Genomic DNA, 23,405 nt, shown 5'->3' with positions numbered 1-23,405 from the left:
AACTATACTTAAGCTATTTAAAGTATTTAAAAGGATATTTCGGTAATTCGAGGTCTCGCCACTTTTATAATAATATAGATTTGTTCAAATAATAAAAGTTCCCCCTCCTCAATTCAAGGAGTTAAATGAATGTAAGTTGTTTCCTTTCCCTACTTTGTTGGATCTTTAATAATCCAACTTGGACTATTTCTCGTTTTCTTTGTCTTTCATCTCCCTCCACAAAACAAACCGAATCCTCTCATCATCTCACTTCTCACTTCTTGCTTTCATTTCTATTACTAACTTCAACATAAAGGCTATTGCAAAAACTAAAAAAAGAAGTAGCAAATTGGATGTAATCCAAATCACAACCAAACATGCCAACAGCAAGAGCTCGTTTGGGCAGAAGACCATCCAGTTCTTCCTACTCATCAACTATTACTACTATCATCTTTGTATCATTATGTGTTTTAGGCGTATGGCTTCTCACCTCCACCTCTGTTATTCCTCCCAAATCCACCACTCGAACATCCACCGAATCTACCACCTCCACTTCTTCTTCTCTTGCCTCCACCATTATGGATGCCCACAAGACCATTTCTAACAATGGAAGAACACCTGTTTATAAGGACACACAAGGAGACCTTCCTGATGATGCCATAAAACCTGATGACGCTAACCGGCCTCAGGATACTAGGGAAAATGACAAGCCCCAGACAGATGTCTCATCAGATATTACAAAGTATTCTGGTGGTAGAGATAGTTTAAACGGGAATGGTGAATCGTTGCAAGGTAGTGAAAATGGAAAACTAGAAGATGACAAGAAAAATGGAAATCTAGCTGCTGCAGAGCACTCTCACGGATTGCATGGAATCGAATCTGTTGAAGAGCAAGAGAAGCAGAAACTATTGGAGACACAAACATCTGAGGAAAGTTCCATCACTCACAGGCAAGAAGCTGAGCAAATAACTGCAGGAATCGGAAAGACAATAACTGGAAAAGAATCTAAAGATAAGGGAAGCCTAGGAAAAGATAAGGCTGAAGAGGACGTGTCGTTGGATTCAGGAAATGATGCCCATGGAGTTTCAACAGATAACACCAAGAACATATTGACAGATCAAGAGCAACAAAAACGACTAGAGCAGCATCAACAACAGGAAGATGACCAAATGCAACAGCAACAGAAACAATCAGAAGAACAAACTCAAGGAGTAATGAGTAAAGATCAAATCAAACATGACGAGGCACCTATACTAAAAGATGTTAAAATTCAACATGACCATAAGGCTCCCGTAAACTTAACTAATAACCTACCTGTTCTGAAGACTGAAAATCACAAGACTGAAACCATTGTACCAAAAGAGTCTAAAGAATCAAAGAAGTCCTGGTCGACACAAGCTGATCATTCAGTTAACCAGAAAGAAAGACGAACAGTCGGATCAAATAACAAAGACAGCAGTGTCCCGGAACAGAATTGGCAGCTGTGCGAGGTGGCAGCTGGTGCAGACTACATACCATGTTTAGACAACGAGGAAGCAATACAAAAACTAAAAACCACAAAGCATTATGAACATCGCGAAAGACACTGTCCTCAGGAACCTCCTACCTGCCTTGTCCCCTTGCCTCAGGGATACAAGACACCAATTGAGTGGCCTAAAAGCAGAGATAAGGTAGTTGTCTGTTCAGAAGTACTTTGTTACTTAATATGTATCCCAAAAATGTTAATCTTTTGAGAATTTTCTGTTTTTATCCAGATATGGTACCATAATGTGCCTCATACATTGTTAGCAGAGGTGAAGGGGCACCAAAACTGGGTGAAGGTTTCTGGTGAATTCCTAACTTTCCCAGGTGGAGGTACCCAGTTTATCCATGGAGCATTGCATTACATTGATTTTGTACAAGAGGTATGTTATCCATCACCAAAAACTATAATAACAACAATACATTTATCTTTTAAACATTAACTTTATATCAAGATAATGACTAAACCTTTCCTCATGGCCTCTACTCAATAATATCATAGGATGATCAACCCAAAAATAAAAAGGACATCTTAAAACTAATTACTAGAAGAAGATATGTACCACTTTTGACAATTCAATGATGCTGAAGATTTATTTCAATCAACTGGTTGTAGGCAGTTCCGGATATAGCATGGGGAAAGCACACTCGAGTAGTATTAGATGTTGGCTGTGGAGTCGCGAGTTTTGGTGGTTATCTTTTCGAGAGAGATGTTCTTGCAATGTCTTTCGCACCTAAAGATGAACATGAGGCACAAGTTCAATTTGCACTAGAAAGGGGAATACCTGCAATATCTGCAGTGATGGGTACTCAGAGGTTGCCATTTCCAAGTGGAGTTTTTGACCTTGTGCATTGTGCACGTTGCAGAGTCCCTTGGCATGAAGAAGGTTTTTCCTAATATTATATATATATATATATATATATATATATATATATATATATATTTATTTACAGCTATTTCACCATTCAAGTCCTCATTAAGACTCTGCCTTTGAGTTATCATATAGATTTGTTAATAAAGTTTAAATATGCGATGAAGGTGGTGCTCTTCTCCTGGAACTGAATCGTGTACTTCGCCCCGGAGGTTACTTTGCCTGGTCTGCAACTCCTGTGTACCAAACTCTTGAAGAAGATGTTGAGATATGGAAGGGTAAGATCCTACTCATTCCTTTCGCTTAATGTCGATCGTTTAATGTAAAATTAACACCTTTGCTGTTTTTCGGTTCTCTTAACAGCAATGTCTAATCTGACGGTGTCCATGTGCTGGGAGCTTATAACCATAAAGAAGGACAAACTAAACTCCGTTGGTGTTGCTATCTACCACAAACCAGACACAAATGACTGCTACGATCAAAGAAAACAAAACAAACCCCCAATGTGTAAACCAGATGATGATCCTAATGCTGCCTGGTAAGCTCACTGTAAGAACAGACTAAGAATTTGTCGTCCAACAAGATTTTGTTTACTCAGTGAAATCTGCCTGCCAATACCATTTGGAATATCTACAAAGAATATAATTTCCACATATTCTTGAGAACTGCTTACCAAGTTTTAATGAGATTGGATTACAATACACATTTCAGGTATGTTGCCTTCCATTCATGTATACATAGGGTGCCGACTGAAGAAAAGGAAAGAGGATATCGGTGGCCTGTAGAGTGGCCTGAGCGACTACAGACCCCTCCATACTGGCTAAACCAATCACAAGTTGGAATTTATGGAAAACCAGCTCCAGATGACTTTGCAGCAGATTTGGAACATTGGAAACGTTTGGTAAGCAAGGTGTATATGAACGGACTGGGAATTAGCTGGTCAAATGTGAGAAACGCCATGGACATGAGAGCAGTATATGGAGGGTAACTAACTTCTCTCTTCTTACCTCTGGTTATGCACCAAAAAGAGTACTGATAAAAGGCTCCTATTAACAGGTTTGCTGCAGCTCTTAGAGATCTCAAACTGTGGGTGTTGAATGTGGTGAATGTCAACTCTCCGGATACACTTCCTATAATATACGAACGTGGTCTTTTTGGGATTTATCATGATTGGTGTGAATCCTTCAGTACATACCCAAGGACATACGATCTACTACATGCTGATCATCTTTTCTCCCAGTTAAAGAAGAGGTAATAGTAGTTTATGGAGTAGAACCTTGTCCTGTTTTAAAATGGTTCATGTACCATGACCTAGACTTTCATGGGGCATTTGTAGGTGTAAAATTGTTGCTGTGTTAGCAGAGATTGACAGAATAGTTAGACCTGGAGGTTACTTGATTGTCCGTGATGATTCCGCCACAACTAAGGAAGTAGAGAACTTACTCAAGTCTCTGCATTGGGAAATTCGGAAAACCATCTCCCATAACCAAGTTGGAATACTAAGTGCACAGAAGACTTTGTGGCGGCCAAGCGCTTCTGCTGCACCAACCTGACTACAAAGTCAGGAGAATCTCAAATTGTCTAAATCTGTAGTTTTTACTCTATAGCAAGCACAACAAGCAATTCTATTTTGTAGCCTAAAGTTCTTCATGTAATGCTGCGAGCAGGCAAGAAGCTGCTACCGTAGCTTTTGTTATTTATTTTTTATAGTTATTTATTTATTCTTTGATAGATAAAGAAGGCAAAGTGCTGCCGGCAAATGCCGCAGCTCTTGTTATTGATTAATTGCAAGGCTAATGAAACATTTAGCATACAGATGCATAATTACAACGACCGAGAACTGAAGTTCCCCATTCATTTTTTTTGAAAAAGGTAACAACTGAAGTTCCCCATTTATTAATCTCTTCTTCAAGCATGTCTCGTAGTCATCTTATCATTTTTCTTTTTCCCTTCTTAGTCGCTTTTATTTTTTTCTCCGCGGGTTGTTTGTATTTTTTCGAGACTCGCCAACTTCAGTTTTGTCCAAGACATCTAGCATTAAGAAGGTCAACAAAAAGGACAAACAGCTCTTGGAGGAGTGAGTGCTTGATCACTGAGTTTTGATGGCTATATCTTTTTTTGGAGCGAACTCAGGGCTACTTTGAAGCACATTGATACAAGTTATACCTTTTTAAACAAAAGGCTACACAGATTCCACTTTGTCTATGGATAAAGACATTATAAGTAACGCAACTATGAATCTCACAGTAAGTTTGATCTTGGCTTAAGATAAATGCTAACGGCATGCTTAACGCATGAAAATTGGACAAAAGGTTGTCTTTCTAGTAGCAGACAGGTTTCCTCAACCAATTTGGTTGGGTCAGCTTTAAGATTAATTTAAAAAAAATTATGAGCTGCTTTGACAAAGATAGACTCTGTTGAAATGCGAATGGGTCTGCAGAGCTCATGAATAATGGCATTTAGCAGTAATTATAAATGCAACAGATTAGGCAGACGGATATTTCTCTAAATGAATACAAAGGATCTGAGTTAACAGCTTTCCTTATGTGCCAAGCATGGCATTTCTTCACTCTTATGTCTCTATATTTGTTACAATTTGGATCTACACAAGCTTTTTCATACTGCCATTCGCTCAGATATTAATCTTCTGGGAACATTTGTATCCACGGGTTCTAGAATCTAGATCCACATAAATTAGATTCTAAAGTTTAAAATTTGAACAACATAACTGGAATTGGAGCATAGTCTGTACTAGAGGATTTCTCTAATTCCACGCCTCTTGTTATCCTATTCCATTTTACTTTTGTTCATTTGTAAACAACCTGCTGTCTCTGCACAGTGTACACTGAAGTTATAGCTAGTGAAGGACATATGCATTTGAATTAAGTTCAAATCCCTAGTTGTTTGTCCAGATACCCATTTTTCAGCATGAGAAACGAAACGAACAGCATAGTAAGCATACAAATTTTTAGTTTAGAGCTGGACCTACCAAACTAAACTAAGCTCTCCATGAATGCATTGTAGCTTCAGGAGTTCAGATAAGATGCTTGAATCTCTCGACTTGCAGTACTTTACTCTTTCTTAAGTAGACTTTGCAACTGACCGTTCTTGACAGCAATTTGAAGATCTAATAAAAAGCCAAAAAAATGAAAATCACAAAAACAAAAAGAATCAAGTGTTACAAGCTGATAATATCAGGTCAGGAGAACAGGAATCAGACAACTGAAATCACAAGGCCTACCCTCTGAACCACCAATATGCTTCCCATTCACAAACACTTGCGGAACTGTGCTGCGGCCCACCAGATCCAAAAGGACATCTTGAATACGACCGCCATCGTCTGAGCAGATATTTTGTAAGTTTGAAGCAAATATATTAATTCCATCGCTAGATGTGACAACCAATGTAGACTAACACGGATAGACAATCAAATAGTCAACGAAAACTCTGTGTTTTTTGCCATGAATTGTTTTCAAGTGTTCTACTTTAGTTTCATTTCTTTCTACAGGTTCCAAGGGAGGGGTATTGACAACAAATTACCTCGAAGATCAAGCTCCACCACAAATGGTTGTTCTTGAAGTTCATTGAAGATGCGTTTGGCACGCTTGCAGTACCTATTGTCGAAAGACAATACAAATTAGCAGGAAAAGGACATAAACTACAAACATCAACATGCACTTAAAAAGCTAACTCAAAGTCTCAGACACAAGGTATTTTATAATTCTTTTTTCTTTTTATGGTCAAGATAAATAAAACAAGGCATAGCATAAAGATGTGGCAGCATACAGAGCACCACTACAGCCTATGATGCCTCAAATCCATTGTTATCTTTAATCTTATTCATGTATACATATCCTGTCTAAGCATAATGTTTGTTCCAAGCAGCACATAGAACATCGCAAATCACATGCTCAGCTATTAAAATCGATTGGTTACTCACTACGTTCCTTCTTTGCCAAAATGAAAGGTATGATTATTATTTTCAGGTTTCAATATTGAAGAGAAATAGAAGGCAGTGGATGTCTAGAAAATTTGTCCAACAAACACTTGATGTGAATCATCAGCTCTGACATTGGTGACTAGGATTATCTTGGCAACATGTCTTATTAGACAGAGAATCTAGTGATTAGTCCATGTGCGCCCAAGCTAGCCTGGACAGGACTGATATTTTTTAAAAAATTGCCTGATACAGAAATCTGAGAATTAGTTCTCAATTAACTAGCAAAGCAGAATAAAAACCCTAAAAGGAAAATAAAAGATGATCTCTTTCATCTGCAGGCTTTACATTATGCTACGAAAGTTAAAAAGTTCTAATCAATTCTTAGTTTTGATCATACAGTGATACACTGATCCTTACGGGCAATAGGATTTGGAGAAGATGGCGATCTTGTTAGAATATATGATATTTTGAACAAAAGCAGAAGGAGAACTAGAAGCTAGGGCTTCTTCTGGACCTTTCACCATCGCCATTACTCCAAACACAGCAATCATCATAAGCAAATTACGCTTGACCATCATTTTCTCGTTTTCTACTTCACGAACAATAAAGCGTTCGATAAACTGTTGAGTTTTAGAGAAAAAAGTGAGGAAGAGGGGTTTTGTAGCCTCAGCAGAAACCCGAAGACGGCGGATCTCGTCGGCGGTTTTCTCCACGCGGTTACGGAACTGTTCCACGACGGAGATTTTGGAGAGGTCACGTGCTTTGGGAATGAGAAACTGGAAACCGGGTTTAGTAGGAAGTTTGTGACATTGTCTGAAGCACCGGTTTTCTATTTTGGTTAAACGAGCCGCCGGGTTGATGTGAATCATGACGGAGGAGTTGACTGCCATTTTTACTCTAAAGACCGGAAACCCGACAACAACGAAAGATTAACTTTTGGGACCTACAAAATGCTTTTTACAATTTACTGAATTTTCATTTGAGTGAATGAGCCCATTTATTACTTATATTATACAGGTTTTGGTACTGTTATCTGGTATCACTCTTTCTGGGAAGTAGTAAATTATTACTATCAATTGTGCTACAAAAAACGTGATAATTTAGACACACCACATTATGTATACTTCATAACCAAACTTTACAAATATGATAACAAAAACACACGTGAAACCCATGGGGGAAAAAGTAAACAAATGCAAGTAGTATTCGTACGGGTTTTGAGTTTTTAATATTTTTTGAAAGAACCATTTTTGGAATAAACAAAAAGTAATCAGTAGTATTATTTTTAAAATATTTCCAATGAATCCCCCCAAAAATGTGACTAATAGATATCTTTAACTAAAATGTGAAATTTTCGAAACTGAATTTTTTGAGTATAAACATTAAGTGCGAATAAGTTCCAACCCTATAAAGCAATATATTCGGATCATTCTTGAAATATACTACATGAAATTTTAATCTTGTATCAGGATTATTTCTAGTCTTAATCCTAATATCAATGTATATTCATAACTTGCTGTCAGTATTTGCCAAAACTAGTTTCCAAGCCAAGGGATAAAAATAAGGAAAATTAGAGTAGCTAACAACTTGTTGATCAATAAAGGGAAAAGAGTTTCTATTCTCAAGAGCACAAAGGTGAAGTTTACAAAGATTTCACCTTGTTTACTGTATCTGCTTGCTCGTAAATCTGTTATCAATTATATAATGAAGATAGCAAACAACAATTTATATAAAGTTAAACAATTATATGAATTCTAGTTTCCAAACAAATCTATCAAGGCTTAACATCAGGATTGCTCTTGTAAAGCTTATTGTATTCCTCCAGTTCTTCGTAATACGTGTCCCACACGCATGGAACACATCCATTGCCGCAACAATCGCCCGGCAACGGCTTCTCCGGCGGCGGCGGAATGGTAACCTTTGATTTCTCCTGATTCTTCTCCGACTCCGTTTTATTATTCATCGTTGACTCTATGGTGCACTTATTATTCACTGTTGACTCTATGGAGTTCTTTTTATTCGCTTCCTCGGCCATCGGACTTTTGAGTGCAGCGATATTACGGCCCGATAGAAATCTAGGATGACTGAATCGGATCAGATTGATAGTTGAGATTCTTCCAAAAGTCAGATCTGTTATAGGCATGAGAAACGCAGAGGCGCGTTGGACATTTTCAGGTGGCCGATGGCGAAGATTGGTTGTTAAAGGTGTCGTTTTGGACAAAGTGAGGCCAGATAGGGCCATTCTCATATAACCTATCTGATGACACCTCTTGAGCCAATCGCGTAATGTGTATGATTTTTAAAGTAATTTAGTAAAACAAATGCTAATGTCTGGCTGCGGACAACTTTATTCTCTCTTTTTTCCAAACTAGTATTAGTATCATGTCAAATATTTAAGTTATTTGGATTGTATGTAAAAATAATCTTAAAATTTATACTTTCTTAGTAAATATAAATAATTATTAAATATTAACTACATGAAAAAAATTAATCATTGTCACACCTCCTTTTTCCTGCACCCCGGAAGGATGTATAAACAAGGGAGTTTTTCCAATTAAAGGACAATCGAAACGGGATTTATATTAAAAGCTTTAGAGTCGCCACTTGGGATAATTTATGGTGTCCCAAGTCACCGGTTCAAAATCCCGAATCGAAGAAAAGATTGACTCTGTATTACAGTCTGCGAACACAGAAATTCGGGTAAGGAATTCGGTTAACCCGGGAGAAGGTGTTAGGCATTCCAGAGTTCCGTGGTTCTATACGGCCGCTCAACTGTTACAATTGGCCTATTATCTGATTTTTACATGTTTTAGCCTATGGTTCGATTTTTACTTTATAGCCGCTTTTATTCATTTTTTAGGAAGATTGCAACGTCATTAAAATATGACTTGAACCACATCACATAAATGCACCCGCAATCCGCAACACATTTTATATAACATTGTTGATTTGGATTTGGGTCACGTAAATGTGCACCCAAGTTTAGGAAGGTAAGTTATTAAAATGACGCGCATAAAGCAACTATGCATTTGCAACTTCGCGAGGGTCATGGAAATTCAATTAGCTGGCACGCCTCGCATTCTAAGGATTAGAACAAAATTAATTAAGTGAGGACCATGCAATTGTCAAATTGTTTGGCATGGTGCACCCCGATTCTAATTTTTAGACAAAAGAAAGAATTCAAATTACCTTTGGAGGACCACGACTATTTATGTTATTTAAATGGCTCACCTCAATTTATTTAAAATCTAATTAAGCTCGGGAGGGCCACGATTGATTTTACTAATTAACACGGCACAACCCTAATAACTACAAAGATTTTGCTTAAAAAAAACCAATGAAACCAAAATTGAAATTAATCGGGAGTTTTAAAGTTATGACTAAGTGAGGTCCAATGACGTAGTGGAATCACCATGGCACAAAGTGCTGGGCCCTGCAATAAATTTTGTTTGAGACCAAGCGGAGACCCCCGATCTCATGAGGCATGCTCAAGTCGAAGCTCGAATGCTCTCATTTCGAGCCCAGGTACTAGCAGTAGGCAATTTAGATTTGAAATATAGAGTGACAAGAAAGTCCAAACATCACAGATCCAAGAATTCGATATTGAACAACACCAAAATCCGAACTAACAATTACTAGACATCGAAACATTGATGATAATTAAAACAGACAATTGTTCCAAGCCACTTTTTAGTTCCAACACATTCATGTGCTAATCCATGAAATACTATAAATTAGCTATTACTGAAACTTGTAATACTAAAGTAAACATGCTCATTTCTGAATTTCCACATTCAAGCCAATTGATTAAACATTTCAAACTTCTACACCATTTCTAAACTAAAATCCCTCGCATGTTATTTGACAATACATCAGCAATATCCTGATTATCCTTTGCATTTTTAACCCCCACTCAAACATGAGATTAACACCCAAAACAACGACTACTCATTTTCCGCCAAGGATGAAACAACCTCACTACACCTTTAACCTACTCGAAGCCCTTAATGCAACATTCCAACAGTCCAAAATTTAATTACAACATGAAAACTTGGCTAATCAAACAGAGGCAAACTAAACGACATTATGAATAGATGACTAAACACATAAACATCATGAAAGATCAGCATTGCCTTTATTCCATCCTCAAATTGAAATCTAGATCATGAAGGATTCAGAATTTGTACCTGGAATTCGAAAACAACACAGAGGATGAGGAGACAGCAGCAGAACAGTAACAAGAATAGTGGTCAGCAGCAGTTTTCAATCAGTTTCCAACCCAGAAAAGTAAAATACCAGCCCAGGAAAACAGTTTCAATCCAAACAAATGAGCAAAAAGACCTTAACCTGACTTGACTTCAACTTATTTCAACTATCAGCTAACCAGAAATTGTTTCAGCCTTAAGGAAACTTTAGAAATCACCAATCACTCAATGGAACAGTGTTACTCCTTAGAGTTCTCAGAATGTTCTCCTTTCAATCTCTTAAGCTCTTAGGTCTGTCTATCTGTATCTCAATGCCCGTGTGTGTTTTTTTAAAGACTAGGACCAACTCCCTTTTATTCACATCTTTTCTCTTTCCAGCTTGTGTATTCCCTCCCATGTGCACCCCTTCAAACTTTTATCATTAGCCCATATTCTCTCTGATTTCCCCCACCTTTAAAAGTTTTTAAAATGGTGTCAGCTTTACTGTCATCTTCAATTTTTTAACCTACCATCTGTTCTTCTCTGAATTCCCACCTCTAAAGGTACTTAAGGGTTGTTACTTCCCACTACTGATCCTTCTTTTCAATTTTTAATTAAACTTCTAAAGGTGTGGACAAACTGTCATGTCCATTACCAATCCCTTTGTTTCTTAATTAACTCCAACTAACCACATTACCCTTATGAGGACTATTTATATGTTAAGGTTTCAAAATAAATCCAAAAGAGATGTAGAGATTTTGAAAATGAACTGAGCCTGAGTCAAACATACAAACATTTATAGAATCATGTAAACCAAAATTCAAACAGAAATTGCAAACAAACCATCGCATTTAACTAAGCAGTAACTTGACATGCAATGTTCATATTTGTTGTACTCAGCAAATTAAGACACAAACAGACTGAAACTTCATATAATAAAAGGCAAGAACATGATAATACCTTGAATTTCAGCCTATGGGAAAGGAATAAGGGGGAAGATACATAGAAGAAAAACATTGAAAAACGAAGAAACACTTACCAGAATCGAACCCTTTATTCCGCTCCAAAGATCTTCCCATTCTTTTGGTTGAGACGGGCTCTAATCGTATATTTTTGTTCGATTGAAAACGCACGATTACAGCCTATTTCAACCTAAAAATCTTGAAATCTTTAATAAGCAGTGTTTTTGGGGACTCAAGGTTCAACTTTTCGATCTGAAATTCGAAAGGCTCTACGGTGACTCGAGGAAAACTATCATGGGATTTGGGACGAGGGAAGCCTGGTGGTTCACGGGTATGGTTTTTGGGGTTGATTGGATAAGCTAGAGTTTTTGACCGAACTTCAATTGAAGATTCGAGGCGTTTGGCTATGATTCGAAGAGAGGTGTTTGGATATTTGGAATGGGGAGGTTGAGGGGGATCCGTGGTGTGAAGATGAGGGTGAACGGAGCCGGCGCCACCACCCTGAGGCGGTGAGGGTACGGTGGCGGCATCTCTAGGGATTGGTTAGAGACGAAAGGGTTGAGGGGTTCTGAAAGGAGCGGGTTTGGTTGGTCACATATATACTAGGGGTGGAATTGGATCCAGACCGTTCGATCAAACAAGATCAACGGCCTGGATCATCTGACTAAATGGAACGACACCGTTTTAGATTCCTTTGAGACCGGATCGGTCTCTGAAAAACGGGTCGGGGTCGGATACCGGCGATGGGGTGTGTTCTAGACCGTTGGATGAACAATTCTTTAACGGCTCGTATTGAGGCGAGTCCAAACGACGTCATTTGGTTCAGTATAGGGCCGGACTGGTTGGGACAGGTTTTGGGCTGATTTAGGGCGGATTTGGGTGTATTTGATTTGGGCTTTGGTGGGTAAATTGAGTTTGGCCCAATTTGATTTCCTTTTCTCTTATGAATTCTTTTTCTACCTAAATTGTCTTCAAAATTAAAAACCAAAAAAAATCCTAACTCAAATTATAAAACCAAAATTGACTTAAAATACTAATCTACTTCAAATAATATTTATCACAAGTAATTAAATACTAAAAGTAAAACAATCACACAATTTGACATTAAACACTTTAAAAATGTAAAGTACGTTATTTTTTGTGAATTTTTCATTTTTGTAAAAATAATTAATTTACTACGCAAACCAAAAATTATAAAATTTAAATCCTAAATGCGAATGCAATCTATTTTTTTCATTTATTTAAACATATAAACATGCACGAACCCATGCAAGTAATGACAGAAAATACCACGAAAATTCACAAAAGTGCAAACAACGGAAAAAATTAATTTATTTTGAATTTTTGGGAGTGATTCTCATAGGGCAAAATCACGTGCTTACAGCTGCCCCTCTTTGCCCGAAAACACAAAGAGTTTTTGTGCAAAGATAAAGTGAGTGGATACGAGCGATTTTTGCCCGTTTTGAATACTCCGTGGGAAACATTTTTGAAAGATTTGACCGAACCTCTGCTTCAAAGGTTTCCTACATATCCTTGGCTATATAGGAATTAGGTCAATGTAGTTCGGGAAGTTTCGGTAGCTAGGACTACCATGAGCTGTGGTTTCACTGTTACTGTCGTTGCTGCTGATACTGCTTACTGACCTCCTTATTACACCATGACAAAAATGAAGAAGCTAGACTAAGCTATAATCTATGCTTTACAAAGATTTATTTTCAAACTTGGTCTTGTGACTGTTGTTGCCTTGTTGATTTGCATTTCCCTCAGTCGTTCCTTCGCTGCTGACTCGAATTGTATTCTTGAGATGCTCTCCCTCTCCTTCAGGCGGGTACCTGATTGTTGAATCTTTAAACGTCTTTCTTTGACCATTGTTGCATATCCTCTATTCTACAGGTGGGCTCCCGATTACTCAAACCCGAATTGCTTGTTCCCTTCGTTCTTCGTGTGGACGCTTGATTGCTGAACTTGAATCATATTCCCTTGTTCTCCAGGTGGACGCCTGATTGCGGAATCTTCCATTGACCTTCCTTGTTCTCTAGGTGGACGCCTGATTGCTTGAGCTTGAATTGCTTCTTCCCTTCGTTTTTCCGGCGAGTTTCTGATTACTTGAAATCTGAATGGTATCCCTTTGTTCTCTAGGTGGGCTCCTAACTACTGCTCTTGAAAGTATTCCCTGCTCTCCAGGCGGGTTCCTTTCTTCAAAATAGACAAACCAAGAATTTGAAAGCTAAAACTTAAATTATACTCCCTTGTTCTCCAGGCGGGCTCCTGACTGCTACGCTTGAATGTGTTCCCATGCTTTCCAGGCGGGCTCCTGATTGCTAAACTTGAAATGTATTCCCATGCTCTTCAGGCGGGCTTCTGACTTCAAAATAGACAAAACAAAGAAAATTTTCGGCCCCAGTTTGGGTATCTGGGCAGATATGTAAGTTGAAAACGAACCACATTACCAAATATCAATAAGCATTTGAAAACCAGGTTCCGTTATCCAGGGGGTCCTGACAACTCTTGACAATTTTAAATCTAAGCTATATTTTTTAAAGGTGTGACTTCCGCTAAATCTCATTATTTAATGAAAACTCTCAAAGCTAGGTCCCATTGTTCAGGAGGGTCCTGAAAATTCCTAATTGAATCCTATCTAAAACATGCAAACTTTGAAATTAACTCATGTTCCTTTGGGGTACACTTATGCTAGATCTTGTTTTTCACGATTGTTTCGTTTTTTTTTAAACTAGGTCCCATTTTCCAGGAGGGTCCTGAGAATTTCCGACTAAATTGGGAAAAGGCAGAAAAAGATGGTGTTTCTGCTTGGGGAAAACGTTGAGGAAACAGAAAATCATAATCATTAATGTGGGAAAGAAGAGAAGTCAGAATCTTTGTTCTCATGGGGTAATGTCCAAAGTGTATCTCAAACATACAAACTTCGAAGCCCCACTTATAATCCTCTAGGGTGCATTCATGCCAAATTCCGCTACTCATGATTATTTTGAATTTTAAACTAAGTCACATTTCCTAGGAGGGTCCTGAGAATTCTGTGATCAAACCTGCATGGTACTCATCTTCCTTTTAGGGTGCTTCCTGAAACAAATGCCATCTTTGCCCCTGTTTCAAATCAAAGAAAATTTTGTCAGTTTAAAACGTGGTGGTTAGTTGTGGCATTCTTGCTGGAGGTGGTTCTTTTTCCCATTCTTTGCTTCGTCCAACTGCCTGGAACTGGTCGAAAAGACTGTTTTGACCTTCTGACCGATCCTTGACTGCAGAATCCCTAATTGTTGTTCTCCACTTCTGACCTTTCTGTCTGAACTCATATATCTCCCACGACATTACTGAACCATTCCATCGATATAACCTTTGCTTACACACTATGTCCCACTTTTCATCACATCATCTTTGGCACGTTCTAGCTGCATTTTGCTTTGTGCAATTTCGAAACTGGTATTAAGCTTTGAGATTCCTTCTTACAAGGCTAAACTTGGAAGAGATTTAGAGAAGTAAAATTAACAGCAATGAAAGGTAAAGATTTTAAGAATAAAGAAAAGAATCCAAATTTGGATGACTGTTGGAGATAGGAAAAAGGACTTATCTGAGCGGAATCACCGGCACCAATGATCATGGTATGCATTCGGATTAATCAGCCCAGTCTATTTAACCAATCTCCTTTCCAATTGTTTTACTTTGTTCTCCAAGATTTCCACAACCCAATTTTTCTTTCCGCCAACTTACGGACCTTGTTCGACTTGCAGTGCCCTGAAGGGTTTTCACCGACAAACCTCTCTCATTTGTTTTCTCTCAGCTTTCGTCGCCTCATGGTGCCCACAAAGGTTTTCACCAATAAGTCTCTCTCATTTTTTTGATTTTTCTTACTTAAACTGGAGTGTTGCCCCTGATATGAATTCTCTTTACATTGCTCGACCTGGCATATCTCGAAGACTAATCGGAAGGTCTTTCTTTGGACCGTAACGTGGGCTTTTGGATGTGGTTAGAAAGAAAGGGTATCAAAGGCTCAAAACAATTTTGACACGGGTTTAAAATTACAACTCTTGGAATCCTATTTCTTATTACAAGTACAACTCCTGCCCCAGTTTCTTGCTTGGGAATCTTTTGATATTTTATTTTACTATGACAGAGCTGGGAAGCTGCCTACATATCCTTAACAGGAATCAGGTCAAATGTAGTTCACCCTTGAATTTCCTTGTTGTTATACTTTTTACTTCTTTTCTTTTCTCTTTTCTTTTCTTTCTTTTTCTCTCTTTTTTGTTATTGATTCCAAAAGAGGGGTATGAAAGAAATAAATAAGGCTCAAAAGGGGGAACAAAGGGTGAAGTGTTTAGATAGCAGAACAAATTGCCTTCGCCATTCCAATCTTCGAAATAATGCCAAATACAAACAATCAACAGTTATAACAAAGAAATCATACATAATATCTTTTTACTGCATCAGAATTGATAGCCATGTCTATACATTTTCCTTCGATATCTGTTAAACATAAAGTACCATTGGACAATACTCTGGTCACAATGAATGGCCCTTGCCAATTTGGGGCGAACTTGCCTTTCGCTTCAGCCTGGTGTGGAAGGATACGTTTCAGCACCTGCTGGCCCAATTCAAACTTCCGGGGACGTACCTTTTTGTTGTATGCTCTGGCCATTCTCTTTTGATATAACTGGCCATGACACACTGATACTAATCTTTTTTCATCAATCAAATTCAACTGCTCCAAACGGGTTTTGACCCACTCATTATCATCAATTTCAGCCTCAACGACAATCCGAAGGGACGGGATTTCAACTTCTGCAGGTATCACTGCTTCAGTTCCATATACCAACAAATAAGGAGTTGCACCTACTGAAATACAGACAGTAGTGCGATAGCCCAGAAATGCAAACGGTAATTTTTCATGCCATTGCCTGGAACTTTCTACCATTTTTCGAAGTATCTTCTTTATGTTTTGTTGGCGGCCTCAACTGCTCCATTCGCCTTGGGACGATATGGGGTAGAATTGCGATGTGTAATCTTAAACTGTTGGCATACCTCTTCCATCAATTTACTGTTAATATTAGCACCATTATCCGTGATGATCACCTTTGGGATTCCAAATTGACAGATGATATTTGAGTGAACAAAATCGACCACTGCTTTCTTGGTCATTGATTTGAAAGTTTTGGCCTCAACCAACTTGGTGAAATAATCAATGGCTACTAGGATGAATCTATGCTCGTTGGATGTTGCTGGCTCAATTGGTCCAATGATATCCATGCCCCAAGCAACGAAGGGCCATGGTGTCGACATCGTGTGCAATTACGATGGTGGAGAATGAATCAAATCTCCGTGTATCTGGCATTGATGACATTTGCGCTCAAAACTGATACAATCTCGCTCCATGGTGAGCCAATAATAACCTGCTCGGAGAATTTTCTTTGCCAGCACATACCCGCTCATATGTGGTCGGCAAACTCCTGAATGTACTTCGGACATGACAGCCATAGCTTGTTTAGCATCTATGCATCTTAACAATCCAAGGTCTGGTGTTCTTTTATACAAAACTCCTCCACTTAAGAAGAATCCACTTGCCAACCGTCGAATTGTTCTCTTCTGATCCCCCGTGGCTTGCACTGGATATATCCGCATTCTGATGTACTCCTGGATATCATGGAACCATGGTTCGCCATCAAATTCTTCTTCAATCATGTTGCAGTAAGCATGCTGATCTCGTACTTGAATATGCAAAGGATCGACATAGGCTTTGTCCGGATGGTGCAGCATTGACGCTAGGGTAGCCAATGCATCGGCGACCTCATTGTGGACCCTGGGAATATGCCTAAACTCTATTGATTGAAACCATTGACAAAGATCATGCAAATATTGTTGGTATGGTTTGAGCTTCAAATCTCGTGTTTCCCATTCTCCTTGAATTTGGTGTACTAGAAGATCCGAGTCTCCCAAGACCAAGACTTCCTGAATATCCATGTCTGCAGCTAGCCTTAAACCCAAAATGCATAATTCGTACTCAGCCATATTGTTGGTACAATAGAAATGAAGTTGAGCTGTAACAGGATACTGATGCCCTGTTTCGGAAATAAGCACAACTCTTAGCCCCACTCCTTTCATGTTAGCAGCCCCATCGAAGAAAAGTTTCCAACCTGGTTTTTTGGCTTGTTCTAGCTCGTCAATATGCATCACCTCTTCATCAGGAAAATAAGTCCCCAGTGGCTCATACTCTTCATCGACCGGGTTCTTGGCCAAATGATCGGCCAATGCTTGGGCTTTCATTGCTATCCGAGTCACATAGATTATGTCAAACTCTATGAGCAAAATCTGTCACTTCGCCAGTCTTCCTGTCGGCATAGGCTTTTGAAAGATATACTTCAATGGATCCAAGCGTGAAATGAGGTAAGTAGTGTAAGATGACAAATAATGTTTCAATTTCTGTGCCACCCAAGTTAGGGCGCAACATGTCCTTTCCAGGTGAGTGTACTTAACATCATAAGCTGTGAACTTCTTACTGAGATAGTAGATGGCCTGTTCTTTCCTGCCGGTGATATCATGTTGCCCCAGTACACAGCCAAATGAATTTTCCAGGACAGTCAAGTAAAGAATCAACGGTCTCCCTAGTTCTGGTGGTACCAGCACAGGCGGGTTAGACAAGTATCCCTTTATCTCGTCGAATGCTTCTTGTCACTCATCAGTCCACTTGATCGCAGCGTCCTTCTTCAACAACTTGAAAATAGGCTCACAAGTTGTCATGAGCTGAGCAATAAACCTGCTGATGTAGTTCAACCTTCCTAACAGACTCATTACTTTAATCTTGTTCCTCGGAGGTGGCAATTCTTGTATGGCTTTGATCTTTGATGGGTCCAACTCGATGCCTCGACGGCTGACTATGAATCCTAACAGTTTTTCGGATGGAACACCAAATGCGCACTTGGCGGGGTTAAGCTTGAGGTTGTACCTGCGAAGCCTCTGGAAGAATTTTCTCAAATCCCCTACGTGGTCGGCCTGATGTTCTGATTTTATGATCATATCATCTACATATACCTCAATCTCCTTGTGTATCATATCATGAAACACAGTAGTCATTGCCCTCATATAAGTTGCCCCAACATTCTTCAAACCAAATGGCATTACCCTGTAGCAATAAGTTCCCCATGGCGTGATGAATGCAGTCTTTTCTGCATCTTCTTCATCCATTAGAATCTGATGGTACCCGGCGTAGCAATCCACAAAAGATCCAATCTCACGTTTGGCACAATTATCGATCAAAATGTGAATATTGGGTAGTGGGAAGTTATCCTTCGGACTTGCTTTGTTGAGATTGCGGTAATCGACGCATACTCTGATCTTTCCATCCTTCTTCGGTACAGGCACGACATTAGCCAACCAAACAGGATAGCGAGTGACCCGAATAACCTTTGCATCCAACTGCTTGGTAATTTCTTCTTTAATCTTCACACTCATATCAGTTTTGAATTTCCTCAACTTTTGCTTGACGGGAGGGAATGCTGGATCAGTGGGCAATCTGTGGACCACCAAATCAGTGCTTAAACCCGGCATGTCATCATATGATCGCGCAAAAACATCTTTGTACTCGATGAGTGTTTTGATTAAATCCTCCCAAATTTTAGGCTCGAGGTGGACACTTATTTTAGTCTCTCGGACATTGTCTGTGTCCCCTAAATTGACGGCTTCTGTATTATTCAGGTTGGGTTTGGTTTTTTCTTCGAAGTGAATTAACTTCTTACTAATTTCTTCAAAGGCTTCATCCTCATTATCGTATTCTTATTCGTAGTCACAATCTACTTCTTGAACTAATATTTCGGAATCAGATTGATTTTTAAGACTAGGCTGAGGATTCCTTATGCATACCACGTCATTAGAACCAGCATAAAAAGAACTGTATAGAAAAGAAAACAAAAAAAAAGGAAAACCATCAAGAATGATGAAGAAAGGGAAATTGTATTTTATTGAATGATAAAAGATCACAAGGTTTGCATACTCAAACAGACTGAAAAATGAAATCCGGATTACAACCCTGGAATAATCCGTACAAACTTAAAGGAAAATCAAAACAAACTACCAAGACTCCTTTCGAGTAGGGAGATGAGTAGCCTTCCAATTATTAAGCTTTGTTGTTGGCCCAACAAATTGCACGTCCGCGTTGCTAGAACCTTCTCCAATTTCCACCATGTTCACATTGTCGAACAACTTCTCAAATCTTTCAACTAACTCCTGGTCTGGATCAATCACAGAACTGGGAATTGCTGTCATCGAGCGATTCCTCATACCGGACTTGACAAATGATCTGGAAAGACGTGGGACCGACTTTGGAAGGACCCATGCCCTCTGTTTCAATTTCCTGGCTCCTTTTATATCTGCGGTTGTGGGCTTGAATCCTAGACCAAATGTTCCCAAGTTTTCAGTGAGAGACACGGGCTGTATGATGCCTTGCAGAGCTGATCCCAAACCCTTTCCTGGTACAAAACCATTCTTCAACATTTCGTACGCTACCATGACTGATGTGGCGGTTATCTTCGGATTTGGGATACACTTCCCCTCTGGAACTTTCTCGACTGACATTGCGTCGAAAACTTGGTAGACCCATGGTCCCTTGTCATCTTCCACTTCAATGAATGGCACAATGGTGTCGCTGTGAGCGCACAAATTATCTTCGCCGTGCACAACTATTTCTTGTCTGTCCCATTCAAACTTGACCATCTGATGGAGTGTTGATGATACTGCTCTAGCGGCGTTGATCTATGGTCGTCCTAATAGCAAATTGTAGGAAACAGCTATATCCAGCACTTGTAATTCCATTGTGAATTCTACTGGACCTATAGTCAGCTCCAACATTATGTCCCCAACCGAGTCTTTGCCTCTGCCGTCAAATCCTCGCACATAGATACTGTTCTTATGGATCCTATCATCTTCTACTTTCAGCTTGCTTAGAGTGGAGAGAGGACAGATGTTTGTACTTGAACCATTGTCAACCAGTACCTGGGTAACCACGGAATCCTCGCATTTTACTGTCAAGTAAAGGGCTTTGTTGTGCTCAGTACCCTCTATGGGCAACTCATCATCGAAAAAAGTGACTCTGTTTACTTCAAAAATCTTGCTGACTATCTTTTCCAGATGGTTCACCGAGATCTTGTCGGGAACATGGGCCTCATTCAGGATTTTCATCAATGATCGGCGGTGCTCATCTGAATGGATTAACAATGAGAGCAATGAGATCTGAGCAGGCGTTTTCCTCAACTGCTCTACAACAGAGTAGTCATGCACTTTCATTTTCCTCAAAAATTCCTCTGCCTCTTCTTTAGTTACAGCTTTCTTCATTGGCATTGGAACATCTTTAGCTTTTCTTAACTCCTTGGAGTAAAACACTTTCATGAGCGAGTCAAACCTTGTGCTTCACAAACTTCTTCTTTGATTTCTTTCCCTTTGTAAATCACGGTCACCTATTCATAATTCCAAGGAACAACTTTGTTGTTGATCACTGGAAGCTGAGTTACTGGTTTTATAATAACAGGCTCTGTGCGAACCCCTTTCACGACCACAACAGGTTTACTTGCAACCCCTGGTACTACCACTTTAGCTTTCTCGGGTTTCACTGCAACAATGCTTGACGACCCTTTTCTCGGCTACCACAGCTGGCTTATTGTCTACCCCTTTCAACCGGACCATTGATTTCTCACTAGTTACCTTTTCCTTTGAGTTGGTTTCACTGGAACAAACCATCATTACCATCTGCGAGGGCTTCTTGGGATCCTCTCCTTTGTGTATCAACTCAATCATATGGGTCTCATGGTAAGCTGGCAGTGGATTATGATTGATATTTGGTGCTTCTGAGGCCTGAACCTCGATCCGATGAGTATCAATAAGCTCTTGCACAACTATTTTTAGTTTCCAACACTTCTCTGTATCATGCCCCGGGGCTCCTGAACAGTACTCACAACTCACCGAGTGGTCAAGATTTCGAGGAGGAGGATTTGGCATTTTAGGCTCAATTGGATTTAGCATGCCCAACTGCCTCAACCTGTGGAAAAGACTGGTATATGATTCCCCTAGTGGAGTGAAAGTCTTTTGCTTCTGTAACCTCTCATTCTTGAAGGCTTGGTTTGGTCGAAAACCCGTTCTGGGGGGATTTCTATAGGCTCTTAGGGGTAGATATATGTTTTGTGGAGCTGGGTATGGATTTTGTGGAGCTGAGTATGGATTTTGTGGAGCCGGCATATGCCATTGTGTGTGTGCCGGAGTTTGGGTATAGGTTTGTGCATGATGGACGGAAAAATGGGGATCTTGCGGTGGGTAGTAATGTTGTGGAGGGCTATATGGAGTGTGGGGGTAATTTTGGTGGTAGGGTCATGGTTGGCTATAGTAGGGTGACAGGCCTCTAGGTCCGAACTAGGCTCCGGACTCAACAGTCGTGACATCTTCTTTCTTCTTCTTCCCAAGTACACCCTCAGTACCGCTTTGAATGGCCTGAGTGGTTGCCTTGATCGCTGAGTAACTCATGATTTTGTTGGACTTAAGCCCCTTCTCGACCATGCCTCCCATTTTTACAACCTCATTAAAAGACTTGCCAATTGCGGACACCAAATGACCAAAGTAAGTTGGCTCCAAAGCCTGCAAAAAGTAATCAACCATCTCGCTCTCTTTCATTGGGGGATCTACCCTTGCTGCTTGATCCCTCCACCGGAAACCATATTCTCTAAAGTTTTCACTGTGCTTCTTCTCTAGTTTAGTCAAAGATAGTCGGTCTGGAATGATCTCAAGATTATACTGAAAGTGACAAGCGAATGCTTGTGCCAGATTATCCCATGTGTACCATCTTCCGTGATCTTGGCGGGTGTACCACTCCAATGCTGCTCCGCTCAAACTCTGACTGAAGTAGGCCATTAGTAATTCATCCTTTCTTCCGGCTCCTCTCATCTTACTGCAAAAACCTCTCAAATGAGCCACCGGATCACCGTGTCCGCTGTACAAGTCGAATTTGGGCATTTTGAACCCTGCCGGTAGTTGTACATTTGGGAATAAACACAGGTCTTTGTAAGCCACGCTTACCTGAACTCCTAGCCCTCTCATATCCCTGAAGGATTGTTCTATGCTTTTCATTTTTTTGAATATCTCCTCATGTTCGGAATTGTTGGCTGGTCTCTCAACTTCTCTCGGGAGATCAGACCGTGGATCATAGGGATAGGTTTCGGGAGCTTTGAAGGTGGGATCCGGGGGATAATATTGGTTGTCCTGAGTTTGGAACACAGGTTCACTCGGGGATCTATGGAGTGCAGCTGGTGGAGATGCCACAAAGACAGGGGTGACTAGCGGAGGAGGGTATGGAATTGATTTTGGTGGCGGAGCTTGTGGCATATGAGAAGCAGTTCCATGGTAGTGTTGATAAATGGGAAAACCTGGATCGGTGGCGGGATGATCCTGAGACTGAACTAATGGTGGGGTAAAAACCGGGTTGGCTGGGTAAGACGGCGGTGATTGCCCTTTGGATCAGGCCTGGTACATTTCGGCCATCTGTTGCTTAAGCTTGATCATCTCCCCTTTCATTTTATTGACGTCCAACTCCTCTACCTCAACACTAGTGTCGACATCCGGGATAGACATGATTTCTGGTATTGGTCCCTTTGATCTGGTTTGGTAATGATAATGTGCCAGTATCCTCTAAATAAACTAACTACTTGAATTCTCTGGAAAACAACAAACTTGTTAGTTCTTAGAGTTTAACACATATGCAATTACACGTTGGGATGCAATGCACCTAGGCAATTAACCATTTTCTATCATGCATTTGCTTCGGTTGCGTGCGTCATTTCGACCTCTCATAATTGTTCCCCTTCTTTTAAGCTTCCTTTATTCTATCCTTCTTTATTTTCCCATTTTCTTTTTAGTGGTGGTCGAATCCTATAGAGATTGCCTACGTATCATGTCCCCGCATGAATCA

At 39.8% G+C, this 23,405-nt stretch overlaps 2 protein-coding genes across 2 annotated transcripts; one reads left to right on the top strand and one right to left on the bottom strand.

Moving 5' to 3' along the window:
* Positions 1–214: 214 nt before the first annotated feature.
* Positions 215–4,268, top strand: LOC104244926 (probable methyltransferase PMT27). The gene is made up of 8 exons (XM_009800445.2): positions 215–1,649; positions 1,734–1,883; positions 2,117–2,387; positions 2,540–2,650; positions 2,736–2,910; positions 3,084–3,356; positions 3,429–3,623; positions 3,709–4,268. Exons 1-8 carry the CDS (start codon positions 357–359, stop codon positions 3,923–3,925), a joined length of 2,685 nt encoding a protein of 894 aa, XP_009798747.1. The 5' UTR covers positions 215–356; the 3' UTR covers positions 3,926–4,268.
* Positions 4,269–5,131: 863 nt separating this feature from the next.
* On the bottom strand, positions 5,132–7,296 carry LOC104244924 (glutaredoxin-2-like). Its single transcript, XM_009800442.2, has 4 exons — positions 6,730–7,296; positions 5,913–5,986; positions 5,614–5,712; positions 5,132–5,499 (listed from the first exon to the last, which is right to left on the bottom strand). Exons 1-4 carry the CDS (start codon positions 7,200–7,202, stop codon positions 5,444–5,446), a joined length of 702 nt encoding a protein of 233 aa, XP_009798744.2. The 5' UTR covers positions 7,203–7,296; the 3' UTR covers positions 5,132–5,443.
* Positions 7,297–23,405: the final 16,109 nt, after the last annotated feature.

This window comes from Nicotiana sylvestris, chromosome 2 (genome assembly GCF_000393655.2).
Source record: "Nicotiana sylvestris chromosome 2, ASM39365v2, whole genome shotgun sequence".
Classification (NCBI taxonomy): Eukaryota; Viridiplantae; Streptophyta; class Magnoliopsida; order Solanales; family Solanaceae; genus Nicotiana; species Nicotiana sylvestris.
Note: the sequence above shows the minus strand (reverse complement) of the source record. Positions and strands in the feature narration are given on the sequence as shown.

Bases quoted from the DNA above. Each gene is read 5' to 3' on its own strand.
- LOC104244926 (XM_009800445.2), top strand. From the start codon at position 357: ATGCCAACAGCAAGAGCTCGTTTGGGCAGAAGACCATCCAGTTCTTCC. The intron at 2,388-2,539 runs GTTTTTCCTAAT...TATGCGATGAAG, and splicing joins AGTCCCTTGGCATGAAGAAG to GTGGTGCTCTTCTCCTGGAA. The intron at 2,911-3,083 runs GTAAGCTCACTG...TACACATTTCAG, and splicing joins GATGATCCTAATGCTGCCTG to GTATGTTGCCTTCCATTCAT.
- LOC104244924 (XM_009800442.2), bottom strand. From the start codon at position 7,202: ATGGCAGTCAACTCCTCCGTCATGATTCACATCAACCCGGCGGCTCGT. The intron at 5,713-5,912 runs GTAATTTGTTGT...ATATCTGCTCAG, and splicing joins GGTGGAGCTTGATCTTCGAG to ACGATGGCGGTCGTATTCAA. The intron at 5,500-5,613 runs GTAGGCCTTGTG...GCTTTTTATTAG, and splicing joins GCATATTGGTGGTTCAGAGG to ATCTTCAAATTGCTGTCAAG.